This window comes from Hemiscyllium ocellatum, chromosome 11, assembly GCF_020745735.1.
Source record: "Hemiscyllium ocellatum isolate sHemOce1 chromosome 11, sHemOce1.pat.X.cur, whole genome shotgun sequence".
NCBI lineage: Eukaryota > Metazoa > Chordata > Chondrichthyes > Orectolobiformes > Hemiscylliidae > Hemiscyllium > Hemiscyllium ocellatum.
This window is the reverse complement of record NC_083411.1, coordinates 46,478,424-46,493,365: the sequence shown is the minus strand read 5'-3', so window position 1 is coordinate 46,493,365 and position 14,942 is coordinate 46,478,424. Positions and strand designations below refer to the sequence as shown.

General features: G+C 44.5%; 1 protein-coding gene across 1 annotated transcript in view; it reads left to right on the top strand.

Moving 5' to 3' along the window:
- The window catches only part of LOC132820328 (sodium- and chloride-dependent neutral and basic amino acid transporter B(0+)-like), an 86,160-nt gene that overhangs the window by 16,456 nt on the left and 54,762 nt on the right, over positions 1 to 14,942 (top strand). The window contains exons 2-3 of the mRNA XM_060832351.1: positions 12,399 to 12,552; positions 14,279 to 14,410. Of these exons, the coding sequence (XP_060688334.1) occupies positions 12,399 to 12,552; positions 14,279 to 14,410 (286 nt within the window). The remainder of the gene's footprint in view (positions 1 to 12,398; positions 12,553 to 14,278; positions 14,411 to 14,942) is intronic.

Here is a 14,942-nt window from a genome sequence, read left to right as displayed (position 1 = left end):
CAATGTTGAGTCTTCCGGGCTGTAGGCTGCCCAGGCGGAAGATGAGGTGTTGTGCCTCCCATTTGTGGTCTGACTCGAACAAGTAGGAGGTTGGGACAACAACACCTCATCTTCCACCTGGACAACCTACAGCCCGGAGGACTCAACATTGAGTTCTCCAATTTCAAATAACCTCCCTCCCCTTCCCTGACTCCACTTCCCAACCCCTTCCACTCCCATTCCTTTCATCAACCCTTCCTTCCAGCCACCAACTGGATTCATTTCTCCCATTGACCAACCAGGTCATACCTTCTGCCTGTCTTCACCTATCCCCACTTCACTACCCTGTCCCCACCAGGCACTTTATCTGCAGCCCCCCTTATACCCACCCCCCATTCTGAAGAAGCTTACACCATTTCTCCACCACCTGATGTTGCCTGGCTTGCTGTGTTCTTACAGCCTCCTGCTTGTTTACCTTAGATTCCAGCATCTACAGTTTTTTGTCTCTATTAGTGGCAGAGGGATTAATGGTCAACAAGTTTGGGGTGAGGTGGTTCTGGAAGGGAGGTGATTAAATAGTCCCAAAATACTGACCTGTGAGAAATCCGACATGATCCCCCACACTTCTGTGTTTTACGGACCCAGATTGGTGACTGAGTTTCCCAAAGAGGTCGAGAGCTGAGAGTTCACGGCACTCATGATCATGGTGGGCTCCTTCGATCTCTCCTCCAGGGTGTGCACTAGCCCAAGAAATACTTTGAGAACCTTACACCATTTCTATTGCTGCTCCAGAATAGCCGGGTTTGTGGATGACCCTCAGGGCCTGGCATCTATATTGACCACAGAAAGGCTCCACCTGACTGAAAATAGCTGGTGACCTGGTGTGGGTAATACTTTGATCTACCCAGTTCACAATAAAATCAATCCACGTCCTCTCAGGTGCCAACTGTAATACTGAGGTGCTTTTTGTCAGCATTCAGCTGTTCAGAAATTGAGGTGTCTGCAACTTAGGACAGACTTCTGTCCCTATATCTGGCATATGTTTGTGTGTGATCTTCAAAGTAATCTCACCTCAGGTTCTCTAGAACAGCACCCACCACGTGTGCATATCTACATTGGTCAGGAGTGCACTGAAATCATGTGACTCCCTCTGAGGGACAAAATAACCTCTTAAAGTAACAACATTGTCACACCATACATCATGTTCCACATAGTACGATTGCAGTAGTGTTAATAGTTACAGTATACTTGCCATGTCAGGCATACAGCTCAAGGACAAATCAACTCAAACTAGAAATTGCAGGAAGTGCAATAGAAATACCCTTTTCTATATACAGCATGTTCCACTCTGAGGTGCCACGTTATGGATCTGCAAGACACGAAACCCATTGAAATGATGAGGGGAAAGGATGAAAAGTAATGCCATTGTGGAAATATTCACTTTTCAGTGATAGTGCCAGCACAGTATTTCTTACATACCTTGTGGGAGGATGATAGTGAATTGTGTCTCCTGAAGGAGGTGCCCATTTCTCCATCTCCATTGAAGATGTTCTGTCAATCTCCACGGCTCCTGCATCCTCTCCAGTGTGGTGTAAGAGTTAATGAGAAGATATAAATATGAAAGTCCATACCATGGGGAAGTGACATCAGAGATCATGACTGAACTCTGTGGAAAGCTAGAGAAGTGATTGCTGGGCCACTTGCTGAGATATTTGTATCATCGATAGCCACAGGTGAGGTGCCGGAAGACTGGAGGTTGGCAAACGTGATATCACTGTTTAAGAAGGGTGGTAAAGACAAGCCAAGGAATTATAGACCGGTGAGTCTGACCTCGGTGGTGGACAAGTTGTTGGAGGGAATCCTGCGGGACAGTATGTACGTGTATTTGGAAAGGCAAGGACTGATTTGGGATAGTCAACATAGCTTTGTGTGTGGAAAATCATGTCTCACAAACTTGATTGAGTTTTTTGAAGAAGTAACAAAGAAGATTGATGAGGGAAGAGTAGTAAATGTGATTTTTTTGGACTTCAGTAAGGCGTTCGACAAGGTTCCCCATGGGAGGCTGATTAGTAAGGTTAGATCATCCCAGAATACAGGGAGAACTAGCCATTTGGATACAGAACTGGCTCAAAGGTAGAAGGCAGAGGGTGGTGGTGGAGGGTTGTTTTTCAGAATGGAGGCCTGTGACCAGTGGAGTGCCACAAGGATCGGTGCTGGGCCCTCTACTTTTTGTCATTTACATAAATTATTTGGATGCGAGCAAAAGAGGTACAGTTAGTAAGTTTGCAGATGACACCAAAATTGGAGGTGTAGTGGACAGCGAAGAGGGTTACCTCAGATTACAACAGGATCTGGACTTGATAGGCCAATGGGCAGAGAAGTGGCAGATGGAGTTTAATTCAGATAAATGCGAGGTACTGCATTTTGGGAAAGCAAATCTGAGCAGGACTTATACACTTAATGGTAAGGTCCTAGGGAGTGTTGCTGAACAAAGAGACCTTGGAGTGCAGATTCATAGCTCTTTGAAAGTGGAGTCGCAGATAGATAGGATAGTGAAGAAGGTGTTTGGTATGCTTTCCTTTATTGGTCAGAGTATTGTGTACAGGAGTTGGGAGGTCATGTTACGGCTGTACAGGACATTGGTTAGGCTACTGTTGGAATATTGCATGCAATTCTGGTCTCCTTCCTATTGGAAAGTTGTTGTGAAACTTGAAAGGATTCAGAAAAGATTTACAAGGATGTTGCCAGAGTTGGAGGATCTGAACTACAGGGAGAGGCTGAACAGGGTGGGGCTATTTTCCCTGGAGCATCGGAGGCTGAGGGGTGACCTTATAGAGGTTTACAAAATTATGAGGGGCAAGGATAGGATAAATAGGCAAAGTCTTTTCCCCGGGGTGGGCGAGTCTAGAACTAAAGGGCATAGGTTTAGGGTGAGAGGGGAAAGATATAAAAGAGACCGAAGGGGCAACTTTTTCACGCAGAGGGTGGTACGTATATGGAATGAGCTGCCAGAGGATGTGTTGGAAGCTGGTACAATTGCACCATTTAAGAGGCATTTGGATGGGTATATGAATAGGAAGGGTTTGGAGGGATATGGGCCAGATGCTGGCAGGTGGGACTAGATTGGGTTGGGATATCTAGTCGGCATGGACAGGTTGGACCGAAGGGTCTATTTCCATGCTGTATATCACTATGACTCTATGACTGCTGGAAGGTAATCCTCTCTCTCTCTAACAGTCTTATGAGAGAGGTGAAGTCTCGATCCGTAGTTAGATATCACGTTTAACTAAAAGGTCATGTTTGTTGACATCAAAAGCCTCCTGCAATATTTACCAAGCCCTCTCTTGGGTTGGTCCAGTATAGTGGACCCGGTGGGTCAGTATCATTAGAATAACATCCTCAGTTCCTTGCTTCTTCCTGGAGTTCAGCATCTCTCTCCGACAATGACAGAAGGTAAAAAGTAAGAAGTGAATAAATAGGAAGAATGGAATGGTGAAGGATGGCTGTGAGATGGTGCAAACACGGGATGAGTGTGTTGGCTGTTCAGGAGGGGATATACAGAATGCTTCAATGTCCATTTCGAATCCTCTGGAACCCAAGTCAGCCCATTGCCCATTCTGACCCCTACTGGGCCACTTTAAACAGAGCCTCTTCCATCAAGGAAGGTAATGACCTCAATTACAATCTGCGATTGACCAGGAAGTTCGAAAGTTGAATGCCAGTGTTTTGGTTGAGTTGGAGAGACACAGCAAAACTTGCTCCACAAAAAACTAAGCTTCGAGTATGCAAGCTTCTGGTACTTACCAGTGTTATTATTAGCTGTATCTTTTTTTTTGGCTAAGCCTGAGACACTCCAAGTTTGCTGGAGGGACTCCAATGTGAAGTGGATTCTCACCATACCTTACCAAACCCCTCGCCTTAACTACCTACTGTGCCCCATGACATCCCTCACGTCTGCTATCTGACCACATGACACTCCCAGAGCAACATGGCACTCAGCAAATATCCTGAAAGTCATGGGCATCCCTTGGGTCTGGGCCCACTTTAAAAGCCAACTGTGCACTAGGATAATCTCTTAGTGTGGAACTGTCCTTCCTGGTTCCTGACATTTGTCCCTGACATGGCAGCCAGGGAGAAATCAACAACCCATTTGCAGGCAGAGACCCAGACTCCTGCAAGACAGGGTGGGGCAGAAGTTCTTCAGTGGAAGCAACCGTGGAAGCCATGATGCCGGTCCATGCCAGCTACTTGTCGTAAAGCAGATGGACTCCGAAAGTCGGGCAGCATCAGGAGATGGAGAAACTATTTGTAATACAGCACTGTCAGCCATGTGGAGGAATACCAGCAATGCAGGAAGAAGATCAATGGCCTTCTCCATTTCACTAGCATGCTTGCCTCCATCTTATCATCTCATACTTGTTTTATTTCTGAGATTGTACCCACCTCCACCAAAGCTTATTCTCTCCTGCGACACAGGTGATACACCCAGTAATTTTTCTTTTGTGCACGCCTTTGAATTCTGTGCATAACAATGATTTCTAAAACTGGCAATGCACTTGCACTTCGATTGGAGGGCATGGAGCCTCACAGCACCAGGGTCCTACATTTGATTCCAGCCTCAGGCACCTGTCCGTGTGGAGTTTGCACATCCTCCCTGTGTCTGCGTGGGTTTCCTTTGGGTGCTCTGGTTTCCTCCCACAGTCCAAAAAGGTGAATTGGCCATGCTAAATTGCTCATAGTTTTATTTGCATTAGTCAATGGGTTGGGGTGGGTTACTCTTCAGAGGGTCGGTGTGGACTGGTTGGGCTGAAGGGCCTGTTTCCACACTGTAGGGAATCTAATCTAAGCAAATGCCATGTTAGCAGTTTCCATTAACACTAATGTTGAACAATTCTTCTTGTTAGTCCAGTAAAAGAGCAGGATAGAATGAATTGTTTGTCCAAGGACTAGGTTGTGATGAAGCTTTGGCTGGTGAAGAGAGTGGCAGTGAGGTACTGGAATGAAGGAGGAAGATCCAGCATATCAACTAGCAGCCTGAACATTTCTGTTTCAACCTGTTTGCAAGCTAGAAGTCCTACAGGGAAGAAAATCTACTGTCCTTTCCTAGTCTGGCCGATACATGAATCCAGATCCACAACAAAGTGGTTGACTCTGAACTTCGCTCTGAAAAGGCTCAGCTCAGGAGAAATAAAGAGCTAAGCAACAAAGGGTTGCCCACATCCCATAAAAAGTCAAAGAAAATGAAAAGGTGTTGGCAAACGCACAGTCAGCCAGACTTTGAACAGAGGGAAGAGAGAGCTGTGATCAGGGGCTAGAGAGGGGCAAGGAGACTGTAACTACAGAACTTCAGGACTGGGGAAAAGATTTTCAAAGTGAAACCAGATTGATTATTAATATCCTTCTTTTATGCTGGAGACATAACTGTGCTAAAAAGTTGAATATTGATTTGTCCCTGAAGCCCTACTCAGTACCGTTTACTAATGTCAGAAATACAAAACAAACCTGCTTTAGTTTTTTCCAGTGTTGTAGCTACAGGCACACCTTGTACTGCTGATGGGCATCCTCTACTTCCTCCCCCTTGGCAGCCCTGTCTATCCCTGCTGGGAAGGGCACTGTTGTCATTTGGAGGATGGGAAGAGTGTACTTGGTCATGATTGCTTGTGAAAAACCCTTTGGCACGTATTGCACTTCTCCGGGGCAGACCAGGGAGTGAAAGCCCAGTGGTCAGCTCAATAACATTGTGTGGTCACGTGGCTTTTATCTACATCCAGCCAATGTGTATGGAGGCTGTTCAGTGTGATCCGCAGATATTCTTCATCCTTCCAGAAGCCACATTGTCTTCTCTCATGATCAATCCTACTGAGAGTACAGAATGCAGGCATCCTGACAACTGCCAGAATATAGATGAGACTGAAATGCTGATGATATTCATACACTGGCTGGGCATTGAGGGAGCCTTCATGGGATATCTTCACACTTTTATGCCATGCCTCCACATCCACCTTGGTGCCGTCAGTGCCACCCTGCACCATGCTTCCCTGATGAAGTTACTCTCTCTGCTTCTACCTGGAAAGATAAACGGTAAAATGTCCTTTTAAGAAGATAATCTGTCCTTATTTGGTCTAATCTTTCCATAGAAATGTACTTGGCTATTAACTGCAGTATGAAATAGTCTTACATTGCTGCTTAGTTCAAGGGAAAGGGGAATTAAGGATGGGTAACAAATCCAGGCTCAGCCAACAATACCCTCATTGCTTGAAAGAAGGGGAAAAAAACAAACTCTCCTGGCTTTGTTTGCAGAGTCTGAATGATCTGCCTTCTACATAGAATCATAGAATCTCTACAGAATGGAAGCAGGCCATTCGTCCCATCACATACATACTCACTCTCCAGAAAGAATCCCATCCAGATCCCCCCAGCCTGTAACTCTGCATTTCCTATGGCTAATCCGCTGATCCTGCAGTTCACTCAACGGTGAACTGTGAACTGCAACACACTGGAGATAGCTATTCAATGAGACCAACTCAAATCTGGAGTTATTTGTACAACCATGAAGGGCTTGGATAGGATGAGTAGCCAAAAACTTTTCCCTGGGGAGGAGAATTCCAAAACTAGTGGGCATAGGTTTAAGGTGAGAGGGGAAAGATTTAAAAGGGACCTAAGGGACAACATTTTCATGGAGGGTGGTGTGTGTATGGAATGAGCTGTCAGAGGAAGTGGTAGAGGCTGGTACAATTACACCATTTAAAAGACATCTGGCTGAATATGAGCTAAATGCTAGCAAATGCAAGTATATTAATTTAGCATATCTGGTTGGCATGGATGAATTGGACCAAAGGATCTGTTTTCATGCTGTACATCTCTATGGCTCAAATCATTAAAAATCTGTCCCCACCTTGAATACAATCAACAGCCCTCTGCAGAAAAGAAAAATCCACAGATTAAGTACCTCCGACAGAAGAAATATTTCCTCATCTCTGTCTTATTCGGAGGTCATGCTCTCTGAACCTGGACCCTCCCACAAGGGGAAACAATCTCTTAGATCTACCCCGTCATGTAACCTAAGAATCTTGTATTGACTTTTTAAGTTTCAATTAGGTATCTTTTCATTCTTCCAACTGTGAATGAGTACAAAACCACCTTGCTCAAACTCTCCTCATCAGGATCTCCCTTCACGCTCAGAATCAACCAAGTGAATCTTCTCTGGACTGCCTCCAATGCTTTTACAGTTTTCCTTAAAAAGGGACCCAAAACTGTTCACAATATTCCAGCTATGGTCTGATAATTGCTTTGGATAGTTTGAGCAAGATCTCTCTATTTTTATATTCAATTACTTCTGAAGGCCAGCTTCCCGAATACCTATTAGGTTTGGTATAGCTTTTTGTGGTTTATGCATAAGGATTCCCAAACCTCTCTGTGCTGCAGCTTTCTGCAGTCTTCATCCATTTAAATAATATTCTGCTCTTCAGTTCTTCCTGTCAAAGTGCACAACCTCACATTTCCCCACATCATATTCCATACTCCAGAAGACTGGAAGATAGCAAATGTCCCCTTGTTTAAAAAAGGAAGTAGGGACAATCCTGGTAATTATAGACCAATGAGCCTTACTTCAGTTGTGGATAAAGTATTGGAAAGGATTAAAAGAGATAGGATTTATAATCACCTAAAAAGGAATAATTTGATTAGCAATAGTCAACATGGTTTTGTGAAGGGCAAGTTGTGCCTCACAAACCTTACTGAATTTGTTGAGATGGTGATCAAACAGATGGGTGAGGGTAAAGCAGCCGATGTGGTGTATATGGATTTCAGTAAGGTGTTTGCTAAGATTCCCCATGGTAGGCTATTGCACAAAATACAAAGGTATGGGGTTGAGAGTAATTTGACAGTTGCATCAAAAATTGGTTAGCTGAAAGAAGACAGAGGGTGGTGGTTGATGGGAAATGTTCATCCTGGAGTTGAGTGACTAGTGGTGTACCGCAAGAATCTGTTTTAGGGCCGCTGCTGTTTGTCATTTTTATAAATGACCTGGATGAGGGCATAGAAGGATGTGTTAGCAAATTTGCTGATGACACTGAGGTTGGTACAGTTGTGGATAGTGCCAAAGGATGTTGGAGGTTACAGAGGGACATAGATATGCTGCAAAGCTGGGCTGAGAAGTGGCAAATGGAGTTTAATGCGGAAAAGTGTGAGGTGATTCACTTTGGAAGGAATAACAGGAATACAGTATACTGGACTAATGGTAAGATTCTTGGTAGTGTGGATGAGCAGAGAGATCTCGATGTCCATGTACATAGATCCCTAAAAGTTGCCACCCAGGTTGATTGGGTCATTAAGAAGGCTTACGGTGTGTTAGCTGTTTTTGGCAGAGGGATTGAGTTTCGGAGCCATGACCAGAGCTGTACATAACTCTGGTGCGGCAACACTCGGAATATTGTGTACAATTCTGGTCGCTGCAGTATAGGAAGTGGAAGCTTTGGAAAGGGTGCAGGGAAGATTTACCAGGAAGTTGCTTGGTATTGAGGGAAGGTCTTATGAGGAAAGGCTGAGGGACTTGAAGCTGTTTTTATTAGAGAGAAGAAGGTTGAGGGGTGATTTAATAGAGACATATGAGATGATCAGAGGATTAGATAGGGTGGACAGTGGGAGCATTTTTCCTTAGATAGTGATGGCTAGCATGAGAGGACATAGCTTTAAATTGAGGGGTGATAGACATAGGACAAACGTCAGAGGTAGTTTCTTTACTCATAGAGTAGTATTGGCATGGAACACTCTACTTGCAACAGTAGTAGACTCGCCAACTTCAGGGCATTTAAATAATCATTAGATAGGCATATGGATGAAAACGGAATAGTGTAGGATAGATAGGCTTCATACTGGTTTCACAGGTCGGTGCTACATTGAGGGCCAAAGCGCCTGTACTGCGCTGTAATATTCTGTGCTCTGTGCTCCATGTTCCGTGTTCTGTGTTCTGTGTTCCGTGTTCCATGTTCCGTGTTCTGTGTTCTGTGTTCTGTGTTCCGTGCTCCGTGTTCCGTGTTCCATGCTCTGTGCTCTGTGTTCTGTGCCGTGTTCCGTGTTCTATCTGCCAACTTTCGCCCCACTCGTCTAATTTGTCTCTTTCTCCATTTGTAGATTTTTTTGTGTCATCCACACTAATTGCTCTGTCATCTATTTTCATGTCATCTGGAAACACAGGGATAGTACATTCAGTTTACTCATCCAAGTCATTATATTTTGTAAATAACTGTGGCCCCAGCAGCGATCCCTGTGGTATTCCGTTAGTTGTAAGTTGCCATTCTGAAAATGCCACCTTTACCCTAAGTCTGTCACTCCTGAATGTGCTTCTGAAGTTGCTTTATCTGATACTTACATTACCCAACCTCTGCAATTAGATAGAGCCTGGTTAATCCAACAGCACAGTTTCTGTGAGCATAATGTAATTTGACTTAAAAAAGGTCATTTCTAAATGCATTAGTGATACATTTAGAAATGATGTGGAGATGCCTGTGTTGGACGGGGTGGACAAAGTTAAAAATCACACAACACCAGGTTATAGTCCAACAGGTTTATTTGCAAGTGCTGCTCCTTCATCAGGTAGTTGTGGAGCAGGAAATTGAGGGGTGTGTAGGTTAGGTTTATCTTAAATTAAGATGAATGTTCAGCACATCGTGGGCCGAAGGTGCCTGTACTGTGCTGTACTGTTCTATGTTCTGTCCTGTTTTATAGTGTTTCAAATTTACATTGCTTTTCCAATCTAACTCTGGCCTGAACATTGATTCATGTAGAAATCCATGATTTATTTAAAGTTATTTCATTGCAAGTCACAGTTCCAGTTCTGAAAATCAAGACTTTAAGTAAAGACTTATTTAATTATCAAATCCCTACAGAGGGGAAGCAGGCCATTTGGCCCATCAAGTCTACACCTACCCTCTGAAATGCATCCCACCCAAGCCCTGTAACCCTGAATTTCTCACTGTGAACCAACCTAGCCTGCTCATCTCTGGGCATGGTGGGCAATTCCCCATGGCCAATCTACATAAGCTGCACATCTTTGGACTGTGCGAGAGGAGAATGGGCAAACTCCACGTAGACTGTTGACGAGGGTAGAATCTAACTTGGGTCCCAGGTGCTATGATGCAACAGTGCTACCCACTGAGTCACCATGCTGCCCTTACTATAGTGAAGAAAATAATGTGTTGCATTATTGAAAGCTCCGGGTCATAGAACTTTTGCTGGGCCCACCCTTGTGCAGAAATGTTCAGATCCAAATCCCCCCTGTTGAAGGCAAAGGCTGCAACACAGTAACTTATCATCTAGACCCTGCATTTGCAGGGTGTCAAGATGAGTGTAGGTTAGCAACTAATGTACTTGTCATCTGTGAGTTGCCATTAATGTAGCCAAGCTAAACAAAGCTGTTCACACATGACTAATGCCTGTTCTGGGGCCTTCATCTCCCTCCCATTCACATGGAAAATCCCCTCAAATCTCCAATATCTTACTGTTGCAAATAAGTGGTGTTATTGATGACCCTCTAAATAGCACTAGTGGGAGAGTCCATCTGACTGCTGGATGTGTGTTCAGCTCTGTGAGATCAGACATGGTCTCGATGGTGACACATAAGTGTTACACATCAGCATCCCACAATGTGCAGCTCACATCAAAGTCTAATCATGTGATACAGTCGCCATTTTGAAACTGAATGAAATTGAAACTGAAACCCGTAGCATGACATTGTGGTTGCTGTGCAACCAAGTCCTGTGGCTGTAAGCTCCCAAATGCTGAGAAAAAGCTCTGGACAAGATTCAAAGTAAAATAATGTGGATGGCAGAAACCTGAAACTAATAACAGAAAGAGCTGGAAATACTCAGTAGGTCTGTCAGCTTCTGGGGAAAGAGCAACAGAGGTCACATTTAATGATGACTATGATTCCCCTCTGACATTTATTGGTTGCCATGTACCAAGTGAATTTTGTTTAATCTCCTGGATTTTCAGGATGATGGGGTTTCCCTGCCAGTTATCTGAAGAGGAAAATGGGGAATGCATCACTTCCAACACTGGTTGTCTCACAGTTATTCCTTACTCCAATGAGTATACATTTGGTGGAGATGGAATATCTCACCATCTTGTGGGGAGAAATAGTCCTACATAGAGAGCCCAGCAGTGCCACAAGGTACAATGGACATGACCAGTGCTGCAAGCAGTCTCCAGAGATTCCCAATCCCAGAGTAAATAGGTAAGGGCTGGAGGCGTGGAGGAGGGGGGATGTGCTCAGCTCAAGGAGGAGGAGTGAGGCACACCATGTTGGGAATTGGAAGGGCTGTGCTGGACAGAGTTGAGTGTTGGTGAAAGACCAAGGGGTGGGGAATGGAGGCATCCATAAGGTTTGGTGATTGGGCGAGGTGGGGGTTCTGGTGTTGATTGAAGGCTGTCAATGAAGACCTTTTCACAAAACAATGTCTCACCTGAGGCCTGCACATTGTCCCTGAATTCCTCCCACTAGCAAAGTGGCCTCAACTGGAGAAAGAATAGGCCAGCCAGCCTCGGCTTTCACCAGTCCCACCTCTCAACTGTGAAGAGGCTTGTGGGAAGGCCAGCGAGAAATTGTCAGTGTTTCCTCTGCCTCCACCTCAACGTCACTAATGGGAGAATGCAGAATTCCAACTCTTGTTTTTGCTGTCGGAGTTATTTGCTCTTCCACTTGAGCAAAAGTTTTGTGACTTCACTGCAATGGTGACCTCCCTCTTTGCCTTTTGTTCTTTGACATCGTTGTTATTGAATCCCACCCAACCTAAATCCAGACCTCCCTTTCCTTCACTGTTCTCCCACCTCCATTCATTACATTTTTATCCTCTGTCACTTTGGAATGAGAATTAAATTTGGCTTGAAACGATAACTGTGTATCTCCTTGCACAGAATCTGTCGTGTGCTCACAGAACTTTCTGTTTTCATTTCAGAACATTTGTAGTCTTTGCTAGGATGTTTTATTGATTTATCCCACCGCTTTGTGGTATTTAAAATGCCCCAGGATCCAAATTGCATGCTCATTCAGAATTTTAGGTAAATCATTAACCCGTGTTTCGTGAACCAATAACATTTCATTGACATTTCCCTCTTATCTCCCTTAGTTTGTCACTCCTTGTGAGTCTCTGGGAACTGCTTGCAGTACTGGTCCTGTCCACTAATCTGCTAAGATTAGTAGCTCTCTGTGCCCCAAGATGGGTTGGGAGGTGGGGTGGGGTGAGGTATGAAGTGTGATGTCGCATCTCCGCCAAATGGTGAGAAGGTGCCGTTCCTGGGGTGGTGTTGGTAGGGCAAGGATGGTTGGCATCAGCTTTCTAGGAAGGCAAAGGTAAATTTTTCAGCACCACTTCTGCGAAATTCTAACTTTCCAAATATGTTGTTTTGTTCCTCATCTATAGACTAAAACACCTGAGGACTCAGGGACAAATGACAAAAACATACAGCGAGGTTACTGGGCCTTGAAAACTGACTACTTATTCTCAGTGATTGGCTACACTGTGGGACTGGGTAATGTCTGGCGATTCCCTTACCTGGTTTACAAAAATGGAGGAGGTACTGTAACGATTGTGAATAAAATGTGAATAATTTATTGATTTATGCAGGCGACAGATGGCCATACCCCCACACTAGGGAGATGGTGGCATTATGTTAATATCTTTCGCAGTAACCTCGAGATTCAGGCTATTGAAACTCTGGCCACTCAGATTAAGTTCAACCGATTAATAAAGAAATCAGAGTTTGAATGCTTGGCTCTGTAATGGTGACCATGAACCTGCCTAAAATTTAAACAAATATAAAATCTCTACTCTGGCCTGTGTGTGGCGAAAGATCTGTGAATTTTAGCTGCACTCACATCCGATTAACAGACAAAAAATAAATTCCTGAATTGAACAGAAAGCAGAAGAATAAAAAAAACATTAGCAGAAGAACATGGGGACAGAATCTTTGTGCATTTTTAAGGTTGAGATAGATTGTTGATCAGTCGGGGAACCAAGGGCAAATGGGGAATGTGGACATGGGGAATGTCAGATTAGCCATAATCTTATTGAATGACTCGGCAGGCCGAGTGACCTACTCTTGCTCCTATTTCTGTGCTTCCACATTATCCCTGAACTCCTCCCACCAGCACGATGGCCTCAACTGGAGAAAGAATAGGCCAGCCAGCCTTGGCCCTCACAGGTCCCACCTCCCAATTGTGAAGAGGCTTGTGGGAAGGCCAGCGAGAAGTTTTCAATGTTTCCTCTGCCTCCACCTGCAACCTCACTGATGGAATAATGCAGAAATCCATCCCTTATTTTTGCTTATTTACACTTCTACCATTAACATTCCACTTGGACAAATTGGGTGCCATTTTTCTTGCATTAGAACTAAGAATAAAAACGCTTAAATACTGAGTTTATGAAAGGTGCTGTGTAAATGTAAGCCTTTTTGCATGGCGTTGAGGTGTTGGACAAAATATTTTAAGTTATAAATGTGAATGTCCTGGTTACTTTTCCATTTTGTGAAATAATAGACTTGGGGGGGCGGTGGGGGGGTTTGGGCTTGGCATTCTGAGACCACCAAGGTCAGTTAAGTTTGTGGGGGGATGTGGCAACTCATGCAGTCAAACAGCTCCAGCCAGGTGATACCACGGGCAGACTTGTCAGTTACTGCAACTTGTTGCTTAGGTCATAATGATGATAAGATTGAGTGGCTCAATCAAGTCACTGAGCAGTTCTCTGGCAATGAGGCCGGAGTGGTGGTGGGGGGAGGGCATAAGAAAGGATGGGTCTTTGTCACTGGGTGACAGGGATGAGCATGTGGCTCTAACTGCCAACTATTTCCCAGCACATAAAGGCACTATCATTGAGCTCCCCATGCTGCATTACAGAAGGACTGGGTCAATTCATTGGAATTCAAAGGCCTAAGTGATACAAGCACACAGCTCTGAGTTACTTCACAGTCTCTTCCTGCATTCAATGTGTCATGCATTAATTTTTTAAAAATAATTTACTTACCTGGGCAATTTGGCTCGGTGGCCAATCATATTGATCTTGCTACCTCTTACCTGCTGCTTGGGCCACTGGACTATTGTTGCTCCCAAACTAACCAGGGTTGGCCTGGCACCCACCCGTTGCCCATGACCCCTGACTCAAAATCTGATGAAATCCAAAATCTAACACGGCCTCTGTCCCAAGGCTATAGGTTTGAAGGGATTTCCCACTCCATCAATGTGTGTACAGCCGTGACCATTCCCCCGCCACAGTAATCTTTTTCTGCGCTAACTGTTGTCTTGCAGGTGCTTTTTTAATTCCCTACATAATCATGATGGCAATTGCTGGGTTGCCAATGTTTTTCATGGAATCGGCCTTAGGGCAGTTTGCCAGCCTCGGACCTGTTCAAGTGTGGAAGGCTGTTCCCATCTTACAAGGTCAGTGTCGACACAAAGCAACACAATTTCAGGGGCTATCCGAAATGACAGTTTTCAAATTGTTTTGGCGTGAGATCCCTGAGGGTACCTAATTCTTTGGTGAAACTCCAAACAAGTAAAGCTTGAATCTGCCACATGCGCAGGGAATGTGCCAGGCATGTTGGGATATTCCCATTGCCTTACAGCAGCCCCAAACACTGGTATTATGTTGTTGGGAGCATGAGGGGTTTGGTCGCCAGCTCCATGTCATTACTAGGTTGAAAATATGACAGATCAAAATTTGCCACAATTTTCCATTTCAATTACATTTAGTTCATTTGGGGTCAATGAAATGTTATATCCTTCCCTGCCTCCCACCCCAGGTACTTTCTGGTAGCTGGGGGCAAGGTGGAATGGGATGTCTGTCAAACTGTCACTATCAATCGTTTGGCAGATGCCACATGGTGAGTCTATCTGTGGTAAGGGTAAGCTAATGGGTGATCTTGGCCTTTGCTGTCCATGAGGCAGGATGACCCACCTCCAACAATTGTGT